Source organism: Alexandromys fortis, unplaced genomic scaffold (genome assembly GCF_014885135.2).
Source record: "Alexandromys fortis isolate MF-2015 unplaced genomic scaffold, M_Fortis_MF-2015_v1.1 scaffold_6, whole genome shotgun sequence".
NCBI classification, from domain to species: Eukaryota; Metazoa; Chordata; class Mammalia; order Rodentia; family Cricetidae; genus Alexandromys; species Alexandromys fortis.
This window is the reverse complement of record NW_026067902.1, coordinates 12,421,194-12,442,323: the sequence shown is the minus strand read 5'-3', so window position 1 is coordinate 12,442,323 and position 21,130 is coordinate 12,421,194. Positions and strand designations below refer to the sequence as shown.

Sequence of the window (21,130 nt, the reverse complement as noted above, 5' to 3'; positions counted from 1 at the left end):
TCTCTGAATTTGCCAAATGCAAATGGACTGAACATTGTGAATGTACTTCTTACTTGATAATTATTCTTATTGTATAAAATTTTACTATGTTAGAGTTAAACACTCCCCCCCCCCCCCCCGTTTTTCAAGACAAGGTTTCTCTATATCTTTGGGCCTGCCCAAGCCTGTCCTGGAACTAGCTCTTGTAAGACCAGGCTGGCCTCGAACTCAGAGAGATCTACCTCTGCCTCCAGAGTGCTGGGATTAAAGGTATGCACCACCACCATCTGGCTAAAAAATTCTTCTAAAGGAGAGGATTGACCCCTGAAGCTGTCCTCTGACCACACATAATCCGTGGAATCCGTGGCAGGAAACACGGGCACACCCTAACAACCAACAATGAAAAAACACACATTTCAGAATGAGTAGACTCATGAAACATCTGTAAACAAGAATAAATTTAATTTCTTTTAAAGATTTAATGATATACAAAACGTATATGGTATAGTATCTTTAAGTAATACACTTTTTCTCTCCACATCAACATTAAACACTATTAAACAGCTTATCTCTGCTTGCCTTGTCTGTATCTATGAGATACACTATTGAATACAAATAAGCTTTACACTGCTCCCTTCCAAATAAAAATTAAAATTAGTACCTAGGAAATGAAAAGAAAGAGAAAGCATAAAACTTGAGTCAAATGATAAGTTTTTCTTGTTGAATATGTAAAAATATCTGGGCAATTAAGTTACATTTTATTGGCATAAAGTTGGACTGTGATCTCCTTATATTGTATAAGGATACTCCAACAACTGATTTCTTAAATAAGTACCAAAAACAGAATTCACATTGACACATTCCTACACAATTTTAAATGTGAGAGCTCACACAGCACTCTGATTGGATACACTAAGTCAGTAAGTCTTTGGAGATGTATGCAACTACAGGTTATTTTAACTGTGACCTTCCTCACAGGAAACACCCGCTCAACAGTGAGTTAGTTCTCATTTACCATGGCTTTCTTTTTACTTAACATTGATAAAATAATGTAAAAGACCCTTTTGCACAATTCAGGTTTTGTTTAACAAGAAACTGGCTGTATCCATAAACAGAATCTAAAGTAGATTCTTAAATAAAATCCCTCTTAGGAAAAGGTCTTCATGAGGCCCCGGATTTGATACTCAATACTAAAGGAAAGTAGGGAGGGAGGGAAGACGTGGTTTTAGTGCAGGCTTTTACAGATGCCTGTGAAGCTGGAATAGCAAGGAGTTGTTTTTCCCGTGGCCACAAATCTAGTTGAAAGCTAGCATCTTTATCATGCAGCACACCAAACTGAGGAAGACTCTGCCACTTAACCAAAAAGCTGTGTGATTCAGTTTCCTTAGCTGAATGTCTGTAACTGAGCAGCCAATAAAATTCAAAGACACTCGACTTTGGTTAATGATACTGCACCAAGTGACAGGGAATCACCACCCTTGACAGAGCCAAGTTTCCGATTCCCCGCTGTAAGAGCCCTTCACAAGTTGAAAGCATTAACTTCTACCACTGCTAACGGCTCAGCTGTCATTTGTATCGAGGTGCTTTCCAATGAGAACACTAACCTCTAGACTATGTGTGGGGCCAGCAAGCTCAATTTGCACACACATTTTTGTGTCATCAATTCCCTCCTGAAGGAAAAACGACAGTCACACTTTTGTGAAGTGTAGGCAAAAAAATCAGAATTATAACATCAGACGAACAGAATTTGTTGCTTCTGATTCTTTGGTGGAATTTCCAGACTGAAGATTCAGATCTGCTGACTCTTCCTGAGGAAATATAATCTTATCAGGCGTATAGTCGTTCCTCTTCAGATCTACAGTCACAATCCCAGAAGGGGAAGTTAGTATGTTTATAAATAAAAAATTAACAACATTTTCTACATTATTTTTCCTCCAAACATGTCAGAACTATTTCCTTAAATCTTAAACTTAATAGTCATACATTTCTATACAATTATTACATGAGGATCACAAATCAGTAAACTGTGGAAGTATGACATTATAGCAACGAACCCAGTACAAGGTGCTTGCTTTCGTTATCACTGAAGTGTGACAGTACAGAACAATGATGAACACAGTACACAAGGCCTTGCTTTTGTGACGCTTAAGAGGTCAAAGTCTTATACCAGAAAACCTCCCATGCTCATGGACTGTTAGGGAAAGATTGTGAAAATGGCTATCCTACCAAAAGCTACCTACAGATTCAATGGAATCTCCATCAAAATTCAATGACCAATTTGAAATTGATCATGGAGTTCAACTTAAGACCTGATGCCCTGAATCAGATACAGGACAGACCTTGGAATAGGCTTCAATTCATTGGCACAGCACAGGACTTTCTAAACAGGACCCAAAACAGGATTTCATGAAACCAAAAAGTTTCTGTACAGTAGATAAACCACCATCATTTGAGTGAAGAGGCAGCCTACAGAATGGGAATTATCTTTTTAATAGTTGACATCTGACAGAGGGTTGGTATCTTAAATACATACACACAAAAATTAAATACCAAGACACATACAATGCACTGTAGAAAAAGAGATAAGACTTTAAGAGCCAGAGGAGGTGGATGGACACAAGAAAACGGTATCTTTCAGACACAAAAGTGTAGCTGCATGTAAGAACTCACAGGTTTCAACAGCATGCACAAGCCCCATGCAGACCAATGTCAACGGGGAGGGGGGGGGGCGGTTGGTGGTAGACATCAAGTTCTACCCAGTCAAGGAACTATCTGGGAGAGAGACAGTCAATTTTCTTTTAAAAAGAAAATGCTGTTCCTGGGCTGTAGAGATGGCTCAGTTGGAAGAATACTTGTCACATAAGCATGAGGACCTGAGCTCTAATCTCAGAACCCACATAAAGAAAAAAGTAAGTCAGAAGTAGCTAGGTGGGAAGCAGAGGCAGGCGGATCTCTATTTCAGAGCAAGCCTGGTCTACACAGCAAGTTCTAGGACAGCCAAGGCCACAAGTGAGAACCTGACTCCAGTAGATAGATAGATAGATAGATAGATAGATAGATAGATAGATAGATAGATAGATAGATAGAGATAGATAGAGAGATAGATAGATAGAGATAGATAGATAGATAGATAGATAGATAGATAGATAGAGATAGATAGATAGATAGATAGATAGATAGATAGATAGATAGATAGATAGAAGCCACACTCCAGTGGAAGGGGATATCAGGGATATATGGGGAGCACGAATGGACTTAGTGGGTTAAAGAAAAAGAGGACACAGAGGCAAGAAGGGAGGGGGTGAGTATGATCAAAAGCCATGGTGTGGAACTCTCACAGAACAAGAAACCCCCTTACTTTTGCGAGAGGGTTTATGTAGTCTTTGTTAACCTGAAATTCTCTGTGTAGCCCAGGCTGGCCTTGATCTTGGAGATCCACCAGGCTCTTTCCCAAATGGTGGGATTCAAGGTGTGCATAACTATGCCCACCAAAAAAACATTCTTAAGAAACAGAAATTTTCTCAATCTAATCAAAGTGCAAAATCTTTTAAAAAAATTAAAACTCTTTTATCTCTCTTAAATTTTATTTTTAAGGAAAATAAAAATTATTTTCTCCCTTCCTCTAAACCTTGCTTACTTTTGTATGTGTACAAGTGTTTTGCTTGCATGTATGTATGTGCATTACATGTGTGTCTGGTGCCCTGCCCTTGGAGACCAGAAGAGGGATCCAAATCCTCTGGAACTGGAGTTATGGATAGCTATAAGCTTATATGTGTCAGTGTTGAGAACTGAATCTGGGCCTTCTCTCTGCAAGACTCAAAGTCTTACTGCTGACAACCTCTTTAACCCCACTTAACATTGTTTTAATATTAGAAAACCAAATGCTTCCAGGAACAAGATAAAATATACTGACCTTGCTATTCCTATTTTAGCACTGCACTAGAAAGTCTAGGTAGTGTAAAATGTCAAAGGTAAAAATAAGATACACAGTATAGAAAAGAAGTAATGAAATCTTAATTATCTATACAGATAATCTTGAAGTGTGTATCAAGAAAAAATTTGCTATTTTTCTATCACAACCTAGAATTACTATTTTTGGCATTCTTCAGATGTAATAAATACGTTAAATAGACTAATGAAGGAACTGCCACAGGAATTCAAGACCAAATCTTTGAACCCATGGCCTTACTGTTATAGTAACAACTCTGATAACAATTTATATAGCATATGGACTAAAAACACATAAGCCAGGCATGGTGACAAATGTATAATTTACAATACCCCACAGGTTAAGGCAGCCGAATCTTGAGTTCAAAGCTAACTTGGGTTACATAACAACAGAAATGAAATGAATATTTTTACCTGGAAGTTTAAGCTTTCGACAGCAAGAATTACAGTGATGTTTGGCTCGGAAGTTTTTTATTGCATCTTCTCCTAGATTGGCAGGGCCAAAAACCATGTCACAGGATCTGCAGAATTGGTAGGTAAAAAAGGGAGCTTATTCAAGTGGACACATGGAGTTTAAAAACAACAAATAAACCTCAATGAAACGGTTAAATCTTATTACCTCTTCTCTTCAGCTTTTATCACGGACGGGTCAGTCAAGTTCTCACCCACACCTTTAAATACATAAAAAGGACAACATTTATTATGCAATTTATATAAACACTTATGCTTACATAATAAAAAGGTCTAGAGAGATTTTATAGCATTGTCCTTACATTACATTGTTAAATTATTCAAAGAAGCACTTTTCTCTCTTGCTATTTCATAACTTGATATTTCAGCACTCCACCATATTGGAGATATGCTCAAAATTATATCTCAGAGTGGGTGAGGTGGGCATGGATGTTGATATTTGACATATTTGATTACACACTGTAAAGATATGTCATTGTCATTGGTTTAATAAACAAGCTAAATGGCCAAGCAGGAGGTATAACTGTCCAGAGACTTCTGGACAGAGAGAGCTCTGGGAAGAAAAGCAGAGTACCCAGTCAGACTTGGAGGCAGGATAGGCAAAATGGAGATGAGGTAAGGAGTACAAGGAAGAACACAGTTACACACAAAAGTTCCTGGTGGTTCCCAGCAGCTGAATCAATGTATGCAGGTCTACATATGCTGCGGTCACCAGCACTAGTAAAGTGTGCTTTTTTTTTTTTTTTTTTTTGTGTGTGTGTGTTTTTGTTTTTCTCCTCAAGTTATTCTGAGCCAGGCAGCCAGCCCTGGCTTGCCACATAGATAGGTTGGATAACACAAGGTTTTATTCACTAATGAGGAACCCTGGATGTTTCAGTAAAATATCAATTAGTCAATGGCCTTTGAGTGTGGAGGTGAGACCATGCATGTGTGGAGCTGAGCCCCTGCATGTGTGGAGGTGAGCCCCTGCATGTGTGGAGGTGTGGAGCTGAGCCCCTGCATGTGTGTCTGGCACTGACATTACATGTTGAGCGTCCCCTTCACGTCTCTTTCCACTTGCTCTCTCAAGTACTGGTCTCTCTGAGGTGTCTCCCACTGTCATTTTTCTTCCTCCCTTCCTAGCAGAAGTTTGGTAATCTTGTTTAAAATGTCTATAAAGTGTACTTTTCTATTTGAAGGCTTTTAAAAAATCCTACAGAATATTTGTTCTGCCTTTTGGTCATTTATTTATTATTCTTTACCTTCAGTCTTCCCCAGAGGAATTAAAAGTTGGTTGAATCCCTTTTTAATAATCACAAATACTTAAACCCATTACAGTGAAACCCGATTAAAATGGTCCAGTTTTACAAATGGAAAATTCAGAATTAAAACATGATACCAGGGCTTATACCAGGGCTCAGCTGGCAGAGTGCCTGCCCAGCATACACAAATCTCTGGGGTCAAGTCCAGCATTGCATAAACTATGAAGGTGGCATACATCTATGTTCAAGGTCATCCTTCAACACACTGAAGTGGAGGTCAGCCTGGGATAAATAAGACCCTAGTTCACAAAAGTAAGTAACAAAATAAAAGAACAAAAAAAGCAAAGCAAAGCAAAGCAAAACAAACACCAACAACATATTTCTATTTTACAAAAGAGTTTTGAAAAACATTTAGTTTGTGTAAAGATGCATCTGCTATGCTGGATGTACAGAGTTCAGATAGGAACTTTCCGTCAGTTCTCTGTCTCCACTATGGAGATTCATTGGTCAGGTTGGCAGTTCAATAATCTCCTGGGACCCCAAATACTGCTACTTTTTACCCAACGGATTGGAAAAGACCACCAATAGTGGATAGATGGGCACTCATGTGCAAGGCCAAAAAGGAAGTCAGGACCTACAGTCCTTTTTGAAAGTAAACTCGTAGTGCTTTATTGAAATAAAATTGCACTAATTTCTAAAATAAGCCAATTTAGGAGCCCACTGACAGATGAGAGCAGCAACAGCTCTGTAGCAGCAAAAGTTAAAACTGGAGAGTTCCAGGCTAGTAAAAGGTACACAGTGAGATTCTGTCTCAAGGAAAATAAATATAAGCCGGGCAGTGGTGGTGCACGCCTTTAATCCCAGCACTTGGGAGGCAGAGGCAGGCGGATCTCTGTGAGTTTGAGGCCAGTCTGGTCTACAAGAGCTAGTTCCGCCAGCACCAAAAGCTACAGAGAAACCCTGTCTCAACCCCCCCCCCCCCAAAAAAAAGGAAAATAAATATAGATGCAATTTTTAAAAGAAGGATGGTATTAGTATAGTGCTTGCCTAGCATATTTTGAAAAATCGCATGTGAGGGGGAGGAGAAAAAGGGTTGAAAGAGTCTGGAACACTTGTAGAAGTTTCAGCATTCTACTATTAGGTGTGCTTGTGTGCTCCTTTAAGTCCTAGCACTCAGGAAGAAAAGGAAGGCCGGTAGGCAGATCTCTTGAGTTTATGTTTGTAGTTTGGGTTCCAGGTCAGCCAAGGAAACAAATCAAAGATACACTGTTAAGTCTGTCAAAACCAGAAAGACAGATAGAAAAACAGACAGACAACCAGGGCAGGGTGCTGTGGGATAATGTTTTTATATACTGTAAAGATCTGTCTCTTGTATTGGCTTAATACAACACTGACTGGCTAGTAACCAGGCAGGAAGTATAAGCAGGGCAACCAGAACAGAATTCTGGGAAGAAAGGCAGAGACAGTTACCAGCCAGATGCAGAGGAAGCAAGAGGAAGCCTTACTGAGAAAAGGCACCAAGCCACGTGGGTAGACATAGACAAAAATTATGGATTAATTTAAGCTGTAAGAGCTAGCTAACAATAAGACTGAGCTAATAGGCCAAACAGTTTATAATTAGCATAAGCCTCTGTGTATTTATTTGGGACAGAATGGCTGTGGGACCAGGCGGGACAGAAACTTCTGTCTACAACAGGGGAAAGAGTTTGAGCTTTTTCTCTTGGCAAAAGTAGCTGCCATGCAAGAAGCCAAATACCTAAAACCATCCTACTATAGGAAAGCCTATGTTAGTCACACGGACAGAGAGTGAAATCAGGTAGTGAACAGAGAGCTAAGAAATTTAATTCCAATTAAACTATTATTTTTTTAAAGATTTATTTATTATGTATTCAGTGTTCTGCTTGCATGTATCCCCGCAGGCCAGAAAAGGGCACTAGATCTCATTACATATGGTTGTGAGCACATGTGGTTGCTGAGAATTGAACTCAGGACCTTTGGAAGAGCCAGCAAAGCTCTTTACCAATGAGCCATCTCTCTAGCCCCCAATTAAACCATTATTATTAAGTTTTTTGGTACAGGGTTTTTCTTTCTAATAGTCCTCCTAGCTGCCCTGGAACTTGGTCTATTGACCTGGCTGGCCTTGAACTCAGAGATTCCACTGCCTCTGCCTCCTAAGTGCTGGAATTAAAGGCATGTGCCACCACTACCACCCAGCAAAAAAAAAAAAAAAAAAAATATTTATGCCTATGAATTACTAAAGACCAGACACCTAAGAGTATAGAAACAGAGTTCACACGAACATGCATCATCCTAGCAATTATTAAGGTAGCCAGGCTGGGTGTGGTAACACACCCCTTTAGTCCCAGCACTCAGACAGGAAAATCACAAATACTACAAATACTAGGCCAGCTTGGGATGCAATGTAAAACTCTACCTTAATAAAAGGAAAGATAACCAGATCCCATTATTTAAAATCCCAAATGTCCATGCTGCTATGACTGTTGACTTATTTTACACTTTCTATCAGCCCAAGATTTTAAATTAGCAGATTTCTATATGTGCAATATACGAATAGCTAAGGACCTACCACACAATTTCACCTAAGTAATTCAATTAATAATAAATTTACCTTGTAAGTCAAGTACCAGTAACTCCCCTCTGGTATATTCATAGGTCCAGTGGCTAAAGGCAAGCATGATCTCTTCCAGAGTGTTCGTTGGAATAATTTCATCACCATTATTATTATTGTATTTTCTAAATTCTCCAGTCATGCATTCTTCTACAGCAAACCACTGCCCTGCTGAATGGCAGTACAGCAGGAAAACCTCAAGGAACCTTATAGAAAGAATAGATATCACCAGGGGGTTGTTAGTAAGATTCTAATTGATATGCTATATAGAATACACACACACACACTCAACATCAACAATGAGTGCCAAAAAAGACTGCTACCTAGATACCACCAAGCCTCACCAAACGCAAAGCTTTACCTTGGAGAGTACGGTATGGACTTGGGTTTCATCTGATTAAAGGCAAATGTGAGCTTCTGCGCTGCTCTTTGTTGCTGTATTTCCTACAAAAGGGGAGAAATCCCTTGGTCAGTATTTGACTAAGATTTCATTTGGTTTATTCACACTTTAAAAGTTAAAATATGAAACTCAGATCGAAGTTCACGTATACTTACTCTGAGACAGAGATGTAGAACTGTATCTTCTTTATAAATACTTGACCATGTGTTAACCACCTCAGGAAGAAAAGACTTAATGATATAAAGATGCCCTGATTTCAGGATATCGTGCTCTGACCAGGTACATTGTACTTTGACTGCTCTTCGTAAACCTCCTCCCATTTCCTCTTTACTTAAAAACTCTATTTTGGCACAGAGGCCTAGTTGAGACCAAGAAGACATGCTGTTATTCAGTATACTGGGAGAACTCTCCTCCAGACGATACACTGTGACAGGCTCACCTGTAACACAAATGAACACAGTTTAAGATCAAAGTATAACTTAAAAAAATAACAAAGTAGAATAAATATTTGTAAATATCTATGGTTAACATCAAGCAAGGAACAGAACATAAAAAGTTGCAGTTTTATAAAAAGTGATAAACAACAGGAAACAAAAACAAAAATACACTTCCTTGAGAGGGGATGTAGCTCACTGGATAAAAACATTTGTTGGGCAAACTTGAGGGAGGCCCTGAGTCCAAACCCCTAAAACCCATGTACTATTTAGAACTCTGGGCTTTGTGAGCTGCCAGTCTAGTTCCAGATACGGTGAGAGACCCTTTCTTACAGAAATACTACTACTAATGATGATAATGATAATAAGGCAAAGAGTGATAGAGCATTATGTTCCAACGTTCTCCTCTGGTCTTTGTGTGCACACACCAGCATATTTTGAACTCATATTCACAGTTAAGCATGTTTTAAATTATATTTTAAAGACAAACTGTGTGGTGGAGTATGTGTACACATGAGTAAGTGGGTACCAGAAGGTAACTTTATTATGAAGCTATTGTTCCTCAGCAGCCATCTACTTTGTTTTTTGGAGCAGGATCCCTCATTGGCCTGGAGTTCAGGCTGTGCTGGCCAGAGTGCCCCAAAATGACAGCATGCTGGCATGCCTGGCTTCTTCACAGCTCTGGGGAATGAACTCTTGTCTTACTGACTAAATCATCGTCCTGAGCTCTAGAGATAATTTTTTAGAAAGCAAATAAAACTTTATATAGTTCTAGACAGGAGGTTAGAGCAGTCTGTCTCACACACGCTATGATGTCTATTTTCTTACACTTCTGCTGCCTGACAATGGATCAAGGTTTCTGAAACAGAACACAGAATGGTTTCTAATGTCTGTCCCACCCCCCACCTCACTGCAGTATACTCTACCCTTCTAGTCTGAATTAGAACACAGAATGGATTCTAATGCTACCTATTTCAATATACCGTGCCCTTCTAGTAGCAAAGAGGGTACGTGAAGCTGGTATTTCTTCACAGGAATCCTCATTTTGTCCTGACCCTTGTTCTAAGTTGTGACTAGAGACCAGTGAGGGTTGCTTCTTATTTATGTTTTGGGATTTACCTCGTGGAGGTACAGGCACGAAGGGAATACTCTGTGACAACCTCATCAGGTTATTTCTTTCCACAGCTGCATTGAAATAGAGAGAAATAATGAAAACTCAAAAGATTCAAACATCAGTAAATTTTGTTTTCAATATCACTGACCTGAATAATAGTAATTTGTATCCATAACGGGCTTAAATGGTGAAGCAAGACCTAAAATTGTAAACAAATCAGACTGTTTAAAAAGCACTTGTGCAGCATAAATTTATGCTCAGACATTCTCAAAAAATAATCTTAAATTTCTTTCATAATCTCTCCTAACAAGGGGGAAAAAAAGAAAGGTAAAAAAAAAAAGCTACTATCAAATATCACATGACCTTATTTCATTGTGGCAAAACAGTGGCCACTGTGCTCCAAACACCTGGGAAGAAGCACACACAAGATGCTCCACTCTCCAGCTCTTGAGGTAAACTACTTTCACACCTGCCACTTGAAAAGGAAAACTGTTCTGTTTCTTGCCGTTTGGGTTAGGGACAGTAACTATCTAACCATGTTAGGTGAGCTGATGTGAGACGTGAGCTTCTGGGACACGAAGACACTACAGATCAGCTTCTCCACGTCTACATTTCATGTATTCACTTACTTTGAGGATTTGACTTTTAACCATAGGAAGACGATATGGGAGAATAACAGATCTGTGATGTGCTAAGTTTTAGAATATAAATGAGAAGGAATCTACTATCTCACAGGAAATAAAGCCAACAGTTCTAACACTGTGGTAACATAAAAAGATACAGTATATACAGACACCTATACACAAACACTTGTATCTAAGTACTACAAGACAAGGTAATTAATGCTGCCTAGGTAATAAGGGCAGAAGCTACCTCACCTGGGGAAAGAAATAGCACTCTGCATGGCAGTGGATTTTTAGGGATACATTTACAAGACTATCTGAAGTGCTAATGTTCATGCTACATTTGAGAAACCCCAGGCAGTTTAATATAGAATGACTAGTTAAGAATAAAATTAGATAGGCTGTGGAGTTTTCTGAACATCACCCACCGACACTCAGTCCACAATATCTAGTTCCACAGGTCTGTGGCATTACAGATGACTCTACAGTGATTGAATATGCAACCAAGATTGCAAATTAATGAGCAAGAGCATAAGCATACCTGAAGGAGGTGAAGCTACAGAAGCAGGCAATATCAAATTGTGAAGAGCCTAATATGTCATGCAAAGAAAGGACACTGCATTTTACTGAATGACAATGGGAAAAATGTAAGCAGAGGAGTGGCTAGATCAAATCTCTCAGGAGAATTGTTCTGGTGGTAGAAGACCGACTAGCACTAAAACGACAGGCAGGAAGCCAGCCTGGGATAACTAATCTGAAAACCTATCTGGCAGGCAGTAACTACTGAATATGAGCATATGCATAAGCTATGACCCAGCAATTCCACCCATAACTAAATGGAAAGCAAATTTATGTTTACCAAACAACATGAACAAGAATGCTCACAGCAACAGAAAGCATAATGGTTACACACTGGAAGCTACTGAAATGCTTAAATAGAATGGATAAATTCAATATATTCTAATAAGAAAATACTATGAAATACTAATAATCCACAAACTACACTAATAAAATAGTACTGATGAATCTCATAACAATTACATCTCTGATTCCATTTTTACTATACTAATAAGTAAGCCACCGTGTTAGTTAGGATGGAGGCCAGAGCAAGAGCCTGGCATGTTAGCAATATTCTGGTTTTCGGGTACTGGTTAAGTGGGAAGCAGTTGTGACAGAAAAGTGGCCATCATAATTTACGGGGTGGGTCATGTGTTTGTAAACATTTATATTAAAGATGAGGGAAGAGTTTTCCAACCACCTTAGCTTTTTAAAACTTGAAGTCTAAAGTGTCTGGCCTATGATAATGTGGTAAATGCTTTAATTACGACCTTTAATTTTTCATATTTTAATCTACTACACAGACTCACCATTTAATGTTCCTCCTTCAGATGGCCTAAAGAAATATAAAAATAATATAAGCTGTGAAAAAAACCTTTGTTTTGATTATCATTTAACTTGTGATTTTGTAAGGTTATCATAGTTATTTAATGAAATATAATTAAAGGAATACAGATGTTCAGATATATATGTCTGAATACTTGCTATTTCCATACTCCATATACAGACATGTACATATTTACCTGTGTACATGTTACCAACAACTTGTATCTCAACTTTATGGCTACATAAATATTATTTTGGTGTTCAACTGATGGCTACTAGATCTTAAAAGAGTAATATTTTTATTTTATGGCTCAGTATTTGTGGAGACATTTCTAATACCGTGACAATACCAGGAAATGATTTTCTATGATTCTAGAAGTACTCCAGCAGACTGTTACAAAAAGGACTGAGGCATCATTTTGCAAGATTCAATGTCCAATGTCCAATCTATTTATTTATAACAAGTCTTGATTCCAAGTGGGAGTTCTTTGAATCCCAAAGATTCCCATGCTAAGATAGTTACAATGAAAAGGAGAGTGGGATATGACCAGGATGAATGCTAGGCTGAGTTCTCCCACTACACAGCTCCGAGACTCACTTGGGACCTAACGTTCAAGACCCAAAAGGACCCTGGAAACATGGCCTCTTCCCAATTCCCATATTCTAACTGGTTTCAAAGGTTATTTTAATTTTAGTAAGGTAAGATTTTCTTGTAAGGAATATTTTAATCCAGCTTTACCCCCTTTTCTGCTAAGTACTTGACTCAATCCACAGCACCAAAAAAGAAAAAAAAAGTTCTGTGGTTATCTTCTAAGGCTTTGGTTATAAAGACACAGTCCCAGAAGGGGATTGAATGTAGTCAAGTCTTGACCTATTAATGTCAACACAGTTTACTTTCCTCTGTGTTCACACCTACTTCAGATCTACAAGTGGAGACACTAAAATATGGATTGCTTGAAAATGGCCGTTCTTCCTCAGTAGTACTTATCTGGGTGTACTGACAAATGGGTGTCAGTCATCCAGGGGCAAATTACCTATCAGATTGCTTTTTGTTTACTCTTCTGGCTCTGGGTTTGTCACATTCATTAGATAATTTTCAGTACCCAAGCTTTCTAAAGCATATCATATATTACTGTGCTAATCATCACAGTACACACACACATATGTTTGAGTACAATGACTGACAAGTATACTATTAATCAAGTGCTAACTAAAGTCTCCAGATTTCAACAAATTTATTCAAGAGCAAGTTGAAATAACAGAATCAAATTATATAACTACATAGGAAGATTATAATAAAAATATTATAACGAAGATCCTCCAATTTCCTGTCTGTGAAGATGGGAAATGCTGCAACAGATATCTTAAATGGAGTATAAAACAGGTTAAGACAGAGAAGAACAAATATAGTATTCATTAACTCATATTTTTCAGGCCATTAAGACTTACTTACATTTCTCTGTTTGATGGTCTATCTCGTAACCAATCCTTTAGTCAAAAACAAACACAAAAACTTAATTGAAATATAGAAACAGTTTTCTAGAATCAATGTTAACTAATATATTTCTTAATATTCTTTAAAAATGATGGCTTGAGAACTTAATATGAAGTCCTTGTTTCATACAACTTATAACCACAAAGGGGAATAAGTAATTCAGGAACGTTATTTTTCACAGAGCTGTGTTTGTGTCTCTCTGTGCACCCATGTAGGTATCCTCCTTTATCCCATGCTTGGTTTTACATGCGAGCTGGTATCTTTGTTTCTGACGGCAACCTTATTTTCTGAGCATGCCTCTGATTCTAAAAATAATCTATGCTTCTTACCAAGAAAACATCAAGTATAAGCAGAATTAAAATCACACCAACTAAATATGAATAAAATGACAGAAACACAAGTATTAAGACACAGCAGCCATTTTGCACACCACACCCATTCACATGGTTTCTACTCAGCAAACTTAGTTGTTATGGTCTAGATATTTAACTTCCCTCACTGAGATTAATATTTTCTGAATTTGAGTTTTTATATAGTTCATCAATTTAGAAAATTCCAATTCATTCACATTTCTTCAAATTCTACTTTCTCATGGCCAATTAGATGTAGTTGCATTCTGGCCTTAGTAATTCTCTCTTTATAGAGTTCCTCACCTGTTACCCAAAAGAAACATTTGGTCTTTAATCTTGACAAAATATTAGTGCGTAGTCAGGTTGGTCTGGAATTTGCTACGTAGCAAGTCTGGCCTTAAATATGCCCCCTCTGTTCTCTGTCCCCAGGTACTAGGGTTATTATGCCTGCATTATTTCCCCCTCTTTTTCTGGTTTTGTGTGACGGGGTCTCATGGTGCGTCTCTGGTTGATCTGGAACTTATTTTGTAGACCAGGCTGGCCCTGACCTTCCAGACCTGCCTATGCTAGGATTAAAGATGTGTTGCCATGTCTGGTGAGTATTTTCTTCCTTTCTACATATTTTTCAAGTTGCTAATATTTTTTAATAGTATCTTTTTCTTGGCTAATGTTTTATTATTATAATCCATTATTCTTTTTTTAATTGTTAGTCTAATAAAATCTCTGTAGCTAGGGAAATCATTTTAATAGATGATTCTACAATAGATATTCTACAGTTTAGATTCAATATAGACTCCTAGAGAGCAGTATTTGTCACAGTGAAATTTTACAAATTCCTTTTCCTAATGAAACAACTACTTTGTTTTGATTTTGAGACAAGGTCACACTATGTAGTTCAGGCTGGCCTCAAACTTGAGATCATCTGCCTCCATCTGTGGATTATTGAGGTTACAGCTCTGGGATTGTAGATGTGTACCAAAAATACTGTCCTTAATAACTTGGGGGTTTTTATTTTTCCCAGTTTTGCAAGACAGGGTTTCTCTGTATAGCAATCCTGGCTGTCCTAGAACTAGCGCTTGTAGACCAGGCTGGCCCTGAATTCAGAGATCCTCCTGCTGCTGCTTCCAAGTGCTGGGATTAAAGGATTGCACCTAGACTTAATAACTTGATTTTTAACAACAGAACCAATTGTAAGTTACTGCTCTATGGATTATAACTGTGTGAGCATCTATTTCTAGATACTCATTTGCCTTCACCCAAGCTAGCAGTCTTAGTTGTCATCTGTTTTAGGAAATTTTACAAAAACCAAACATCACCAAAGGTGGTTGGGAATGAATTCATTTAACTATCTTCAATTCAAACAGGAGGCCTTCCTTTTCTTCTGTGTAAAATTTCTGAGTGTTCTGCATGGAGGAGACTGAGGTCCGTTTTCTAAGGAAAACTGTTTTGAAAGTTTGATATAATCACCCATAAAACACTTATCGCAACTTTTAAATGTTCATTAGTAAGTGCATGTTCCTGTCAATATGCTACTTAATTGAAATATACAAACCGGCAACAAAGCAGCTTTGGAATCTACTTCTGGAGAGTCTTCTGTAGATGTTCTTCTACTATTGCTTTCTGTTACAAGAAATTAAAAAGACATAGATGAGCAATTACACCTTTTTTCCCTCTTTCCCTCTCTCCCTCCATCCCTCCCTCCCTTCCTTTCTTTTTAAAATTACAAGACAAGGTTTCTCTGTGTAGCCTTGGCTTTTCTAAACTCTGTAATCCAGATTGGCCTCAAACTTATAAAGTTCATAAAGTACACTGGCTTCTGCCTCCCAAGTGCTGGAATTAAAAGTATATGCCACCATTGTCCAGCTAAACAACTAAACTTTTAAGTATTCATAAAAAAGGAAAGTATTAACAAAACAAAGTGTTTCTGAGGGTGTAACCTTCAAAGCTGGTTTCTTATTTCCAACAAAGCCAAACCCAAGAGTTATAAGACACCTATAAATCCGCAAGCTATAAAACTTATTAAAAGAAAATTATTTTATTGTGAAAACCCAGTAAGAAGCAAAATGTATTTTAAACACAAGCCCTCTCCTATTTTCAAACCACCCCTACCGACATCCAGGTCACTATTTTCTTGTGCATCTTTCTCAATAGTGTTTTGGTCAGTGTATGTATGTGTCATATAGCCCCTGGCACTTCACAAAAACAGCAGCATAACACTTACTCTGAGGGTGCCTTTTTTTCTTTAAACGTTTAGAACCCATAATAAGATCCTATCCCATAAAACCAAAAATAAAGTAATAGTTGAAAAAAAAGGTAAAAAAAAAAGTTGAAACATATTACAAAATGCATAGCAAAACTTTCTTTAAAAACCTGAAAATAACAGGATATATGCTATTCTGAGAAATTTAGCTAAGTATCAAAGAATTTAGGATGCCAATTTAAATAAACTCATGGCATGATTATATTGGTGGGAAAGGGTGAAGACATGTGTATGTGTTCAATCTGGAAATGGTGGGGAAAGTTTAGTCTCCACTTAGTTAAGAAAGCTAAGAGCTAGGTACAGTAGTGTGTATAATCTCAGCTCTTTTGAGGCTATCCTGCCCTAGATCTATATAGCGAGTTCTAAGACAGCCAGGGCCACATAGAGAGGCCCTGCCACTAAATAAACAAACAAATAAATAGCAAGCAAAGAAATGTGACCTAAAAATGAAATAAGCAGATAGAGCAATATAATTGTGTTACTTTTAGAAACAATACACGTTATCTTAAAAGTACTGACAGTTCCACCTTTTCCTTGATAATCACTTCTATTGTTTCTTTTATGGGCCTTATTTCCAGGACTATAATATAAAATACAAACAGCTATAATTTCTATCTTAGTTCTCAATAGGACATGGAATATGAGATTTGTGGTAAGTTTTTACAGATAACTTTTATTATAATTAAAGAACTCCATTCTTACATTACTATGTAAGTTTTATTCATGAGCAGATGGTTCAACTTTATCAAATGCCTTTTCTGTAGCTGTTGACATGATTTTTAGGTTTGAATTTGCTATCACTCACTATAGTAATTATGTATGATGTTGCCAAGCCAACCTGAACTCCTACAGTAATATATACTGCTGAACTCAGTGTACTGAAACAGATTAAAAGAAGTGATTGTGAGGGGACAAGGAAGCACTGATTTTAAAAGGAAAATGTCACAACTAATCAGCATTTATATAAAAACAAAGCCAGGTATGGTGGTATGCACTTAAGAGTACCAGCAACTAGGGACACTGAGGTAGGAGGACCACTTTAAGTTGGAAACAGCCTGGGCTACAGTGAAGACTGATCTCAAAAACAAGGCATGATGACACATCTGTAATCCCTGCAATAGGAGGCTGAGGTAGAAGAAGCAGGAATTCAAGGACACCCTGAGCTACACAGGGTGTTTGAGGGAGTTTTGATTTCCTGTCTCAAACAAACAAACAAACAAACAACAAGAAAAAATACTTAATATGGAAATATCACCATGATACAAGAAATAAAAAATTAGTAGTACAAAAGAACAATATGCTATCTATTGTATACATTATAGAAAATAGGAAAACAAACATTGTTATAAAGGATTGCATAAAGACTAGCAGACACACCCAATCTCTGATACTGTGATACAATGTAATCATTTACTAAGTTCATGCAGGGAAGGAGAGGAGTAGGGGAAAGGGAAAGTGGATTGAGGGCACCGGATGGTAGAGATGGGGAAAGGACAGAGACAGAGGGCAAGGAAAGAGATATCTTTTATTTTTTTTAAATATTTATTTATTATATATACAATATTCTGTCTGTGTGTGTGCCTGCACGCCAGAAGAGGGCACCAGACCTCATTACAGATGNTACAATATTCTGTCTGTGTGTGTGCCTGCACGCCAGAAGAGGGCACCAGACCCCATTACAGATGATTGTGAGCCACCATGTGGTTGCTGGGAATTGAACTCAGGACCTTTGGAAGAGCAGGCAATGCTCTTAACCTCTGAGCCATCTCTCCAGCCCGGAAAGAGATATCTTGATTGAAGGAGTCATTATGGGGCTAGCAAGAAACCTAGCACTGGAGAAATTTCCAGAAACCCACAGGATGACCCCAGCTAAGACCCTAAGCAATTGTAGAGAGGGTGTCCGAACTGGCCTCGTCCTGTAGTCAGAGTAATGACTACCTTAAAAGTCATCACAGAACCTTCATCAAGCAAATGATAGAAGCAGATTCAGAGAGCCACAGTGGAGCACTGGGCTGAGCTCCCAGAGTCCAGTCCAAGAGAGAGAGAAATGATAATATAAGCAAAGAGGTCAAGACCACAATGGGGACACCCACTGAAACAGTTTATCTGAACTAATGGGAGCTCACTGGAACCATCATAGGACCAAATATGGGTGACAGTTGTATGGCTGGGGCAGACTGTGGGGTCACAGGCAGTGAGACCAGGATTTATCCCTACTGCTTGTACTGGCTTTCTGGAATCCATTATCTTTGGAGGCTCAGCCTAAGGGGAGGGCCTTGTCCTGCCTCAAAGCAATGTGCTAGATTTTGTTGACTTCTCATGGGAAACCTTACCCTCTCTGAGGAATGGACGGGGTGGGGTGTGGGGGGGGGTGAAGTAGAGGGGGAGGAGATAGAGGGAGCAGGAGAGGAGAGGGAGTGGGAATTGGGATTGGTATGTAAAATGAGAAAAGCTTTTTCAAAAATTACATAATTAAGATTAATAAAATCAAAATGCTTATGCTTTACTAAGTCACTATTTTGTGTTGGTCTAAATTTGTAGCTATCCATGAGTGAATATGACCTTCAGGCCACAAAATGGATATATTAGCTAAATGCAGACAAAAATAATAGTGGTTCCATGTATGGTTGGAATAAGAAGTAGTAATTTTTCAAACTGTATTTTAATATCAACAGAATTTAACCAAGTTGAAATACAAAAATAAATTTGTTGAAAAACTGATGCTACCTGTAAATGTTAAAATTAGATGTAAAAGATTTTTGAATTTCATCTTTTCTTTTCTGACTAAATAATCATATATATATATCATATTCATATGTGTTTGTGTGTGAGAGAGAAAATGTAAGAATTACATTACTCATTTCCAAGGTCACACTAACTATTGTTGACCAGGATTTTCATCTTTTGACTCACATACAATTTATTACTAAGGTACTTGGTAAATATATACTTAAAGCCGGGCGGTGGTGGCACACGCCTTTAATCCCAGCACTCGAGAGGCAGACGGATCTCTGTGAGTTCGAGGCCAGCCTGGGCTACAAGAGCTAGTTCCAGGACAGGCTCCAAAGCTACAGAGAAACCCTGTCTCGAAAAACCAATATATATATATATATACTTAAAGCTTAGTATGTTTGCTAAAAGAATTCATAAGATCAAAACACTCACCTTGTTCTGCATGAAGAGATGCAGAAGTCTTATGACACTCACTATATCCAGCAGCACCCACATGTTTCAAAGTGTTTTCAGAAGGAGTATCATTCTGTATAGATTATATAGATATGTGAGTGTACATATAAGCATAAATATATATGCACATAAATTTTTAAAAACAATTGAACTTCAAGTCATTGTCCTGCATAGAAATTCTTTTGATCTAACTCTATGCTTTATTCTACTCGAGCATTAAAAAATATATAACACAGATCTGGTTACATGAATGTGAATCTCAAAAACTATCTGAAAACTACCTACTCATCTGAATGAATCCTTTTAATACTAATATACATTCTCAAGATGTTTGGAAAAATATAGAAAACTGTGGGAACACTGAAAACAAAACCATTATTACTTTATAAAGGAAAAAGTATTGCCACATGGTTTGATACATACTGCTTTGTAGGAGCTATGTGTCAAACCTTAATTTCTCTTTGAATTTGTTCTGACACATGGATACAATATTTCAGTGTCTCTGAAGCTTTCATTTTGTTTGTAATATTCATACATTTAAAAAGGCTTGTTGCCTTTCTGGCCTAATAATTATTTTGCATTTTTATTAAAATTTTCTATGATTAGACTTTCTATATTTAGCTCTAAGATTCATCCACATTTATAAAAATCATGATGACATAGTCTTTTCAAATTTTTACCCAATTCTCCAATTTATACTAACAAAGCACTTCCTTTATTAACTTCAAATTCAGCCTTCCTACTAAATTGTTTTGTTCAAGGTTTACTTCAACAACAATGATATTTAATGAAATAGTTTTGTTTTAACTATTCTAACTACAAAATATTTTAGTATCTAATAGTTACTTCACTTTGACTTTCTTCTTTCCAAACAAACTAATGAATCCCATTAAACAATTAGGGAGAGGCATCACACCACTTTCTTTTTAAGTTTTATTTTTATTAATGTCTGTCTGTGTGCATGCCATATACACATGGTGCACACAAAGGCCCGAAAAAAAACAAAACATGGGATCTCCTTGAGCTGACTGATGTAGGTTCCAGGACCCAAATTCATATCATTTGGGAGAGCAGCAAGTGCTCCTAACCAATGAGTAATCTCTCTAGCCCCACACTGTTTACTTTATCAACTCTAAGAATATTAGACAACCTTTAAAGTATTTCTGAACCTTGGTCACCAAAACATTACTGCTGCAAATTATTACCTCATAAAAACTAAGCATCTATATCACCATGCACAAAACTCAAGTCCAAGTGGATTAAAGACCTCAATATCAGTCTGAACACACTGAACCTGATAGAAGAGAAAGTGGGAAGTACTCTTCAACACGTGGGCACAGGAGACCACTTCCTACGTATAACCCCAGCAGCACAGACAGTAAGGGCCTCATTGAATAAATGGGCTTTATTTACTGAGAAGCTTCTGTAAAGCAAAGGACACTGTTGCTAAGACAGAAAGGCAACCCACTGACTGGGAGAAAATCTTCACCAATCCCGCAACTGACAAAGGTCTAATCTCCAAAATATATAAAGAACTCAAGAAACTAGACCGTAAAAGGCTAATCAACCCAATTATAAAATGGGGCACTGAGCTGAACAGAGATCTCTCAACAGAAG

The 21,130-nt window shown here is 37.7% G+C and overlaps 1 protein-coding gene across 5 annotated transcripts in view; it reads right to left on the bottom strand.

Annotated features, from left to right (window-relative positions):
• Positions 1-422: 422 nt before the first annotated feature.
• The window catches only part of Trpm7 (transient receptor potential cation channel subfamily M member 7), an 89,404-nt gene continuing 68,696 nt past the window's right edge, over positions 423-21,130 (bottom strand). For 4 of the 5 annotated variants that reach the window (XM_050131544.1, XM_050131553.1, XM_050131562.1 and 1 more), the window contains 12 exons: positions 19,493-19,586; positions 15,620-15,687; positions 13,676-13,710; positions 12,207-12,232; positions 10,365-10,415; positions 10,222-10,287; positions 8,824-9,107; positions 8,630-8,712; positions 8,269-8,474; positions 4,547-4,598; positions 4,342-4,448; positions 423-1,834 (listed from right to left, as the gene is read on the bottom strand). In XM_050131544.1, the coding sequence (XP_049987501.1) occupies positions 1,704-1,834; positions 4,342-4,448; positions 4,547-4,598; positions 8,269-8,474; positions 8,630-8,712; positions 8,824-9,107; positions 10,222-10,287; positions 10,365-10,415; positions 12,207-12,232; positions 13,676-13,710; positions 15,620-15,687; positions 19,493-19,586 (1,203 nt within the window). In that variant the 3' untranslated portion in view covers positions 423-1,703. Of the gene's footprint in view, positions 1,835-4,341; positions 4,449-4,546; positions 4,599-8,268; positions 8,475-8,629; positions 8,713-8,823; positions 9,108-10,221; positions 10,288-10,364; positions 10,416-10,438; positions 11,430-12,206; positions 12,233-13,675; positions 13,711-15,619; positions 15,688-19,492; positions 19,587-21,130 lie in introns of those variants that run through there. The other variant, XM_050131579.1, reaches the window with a different exon arrangement.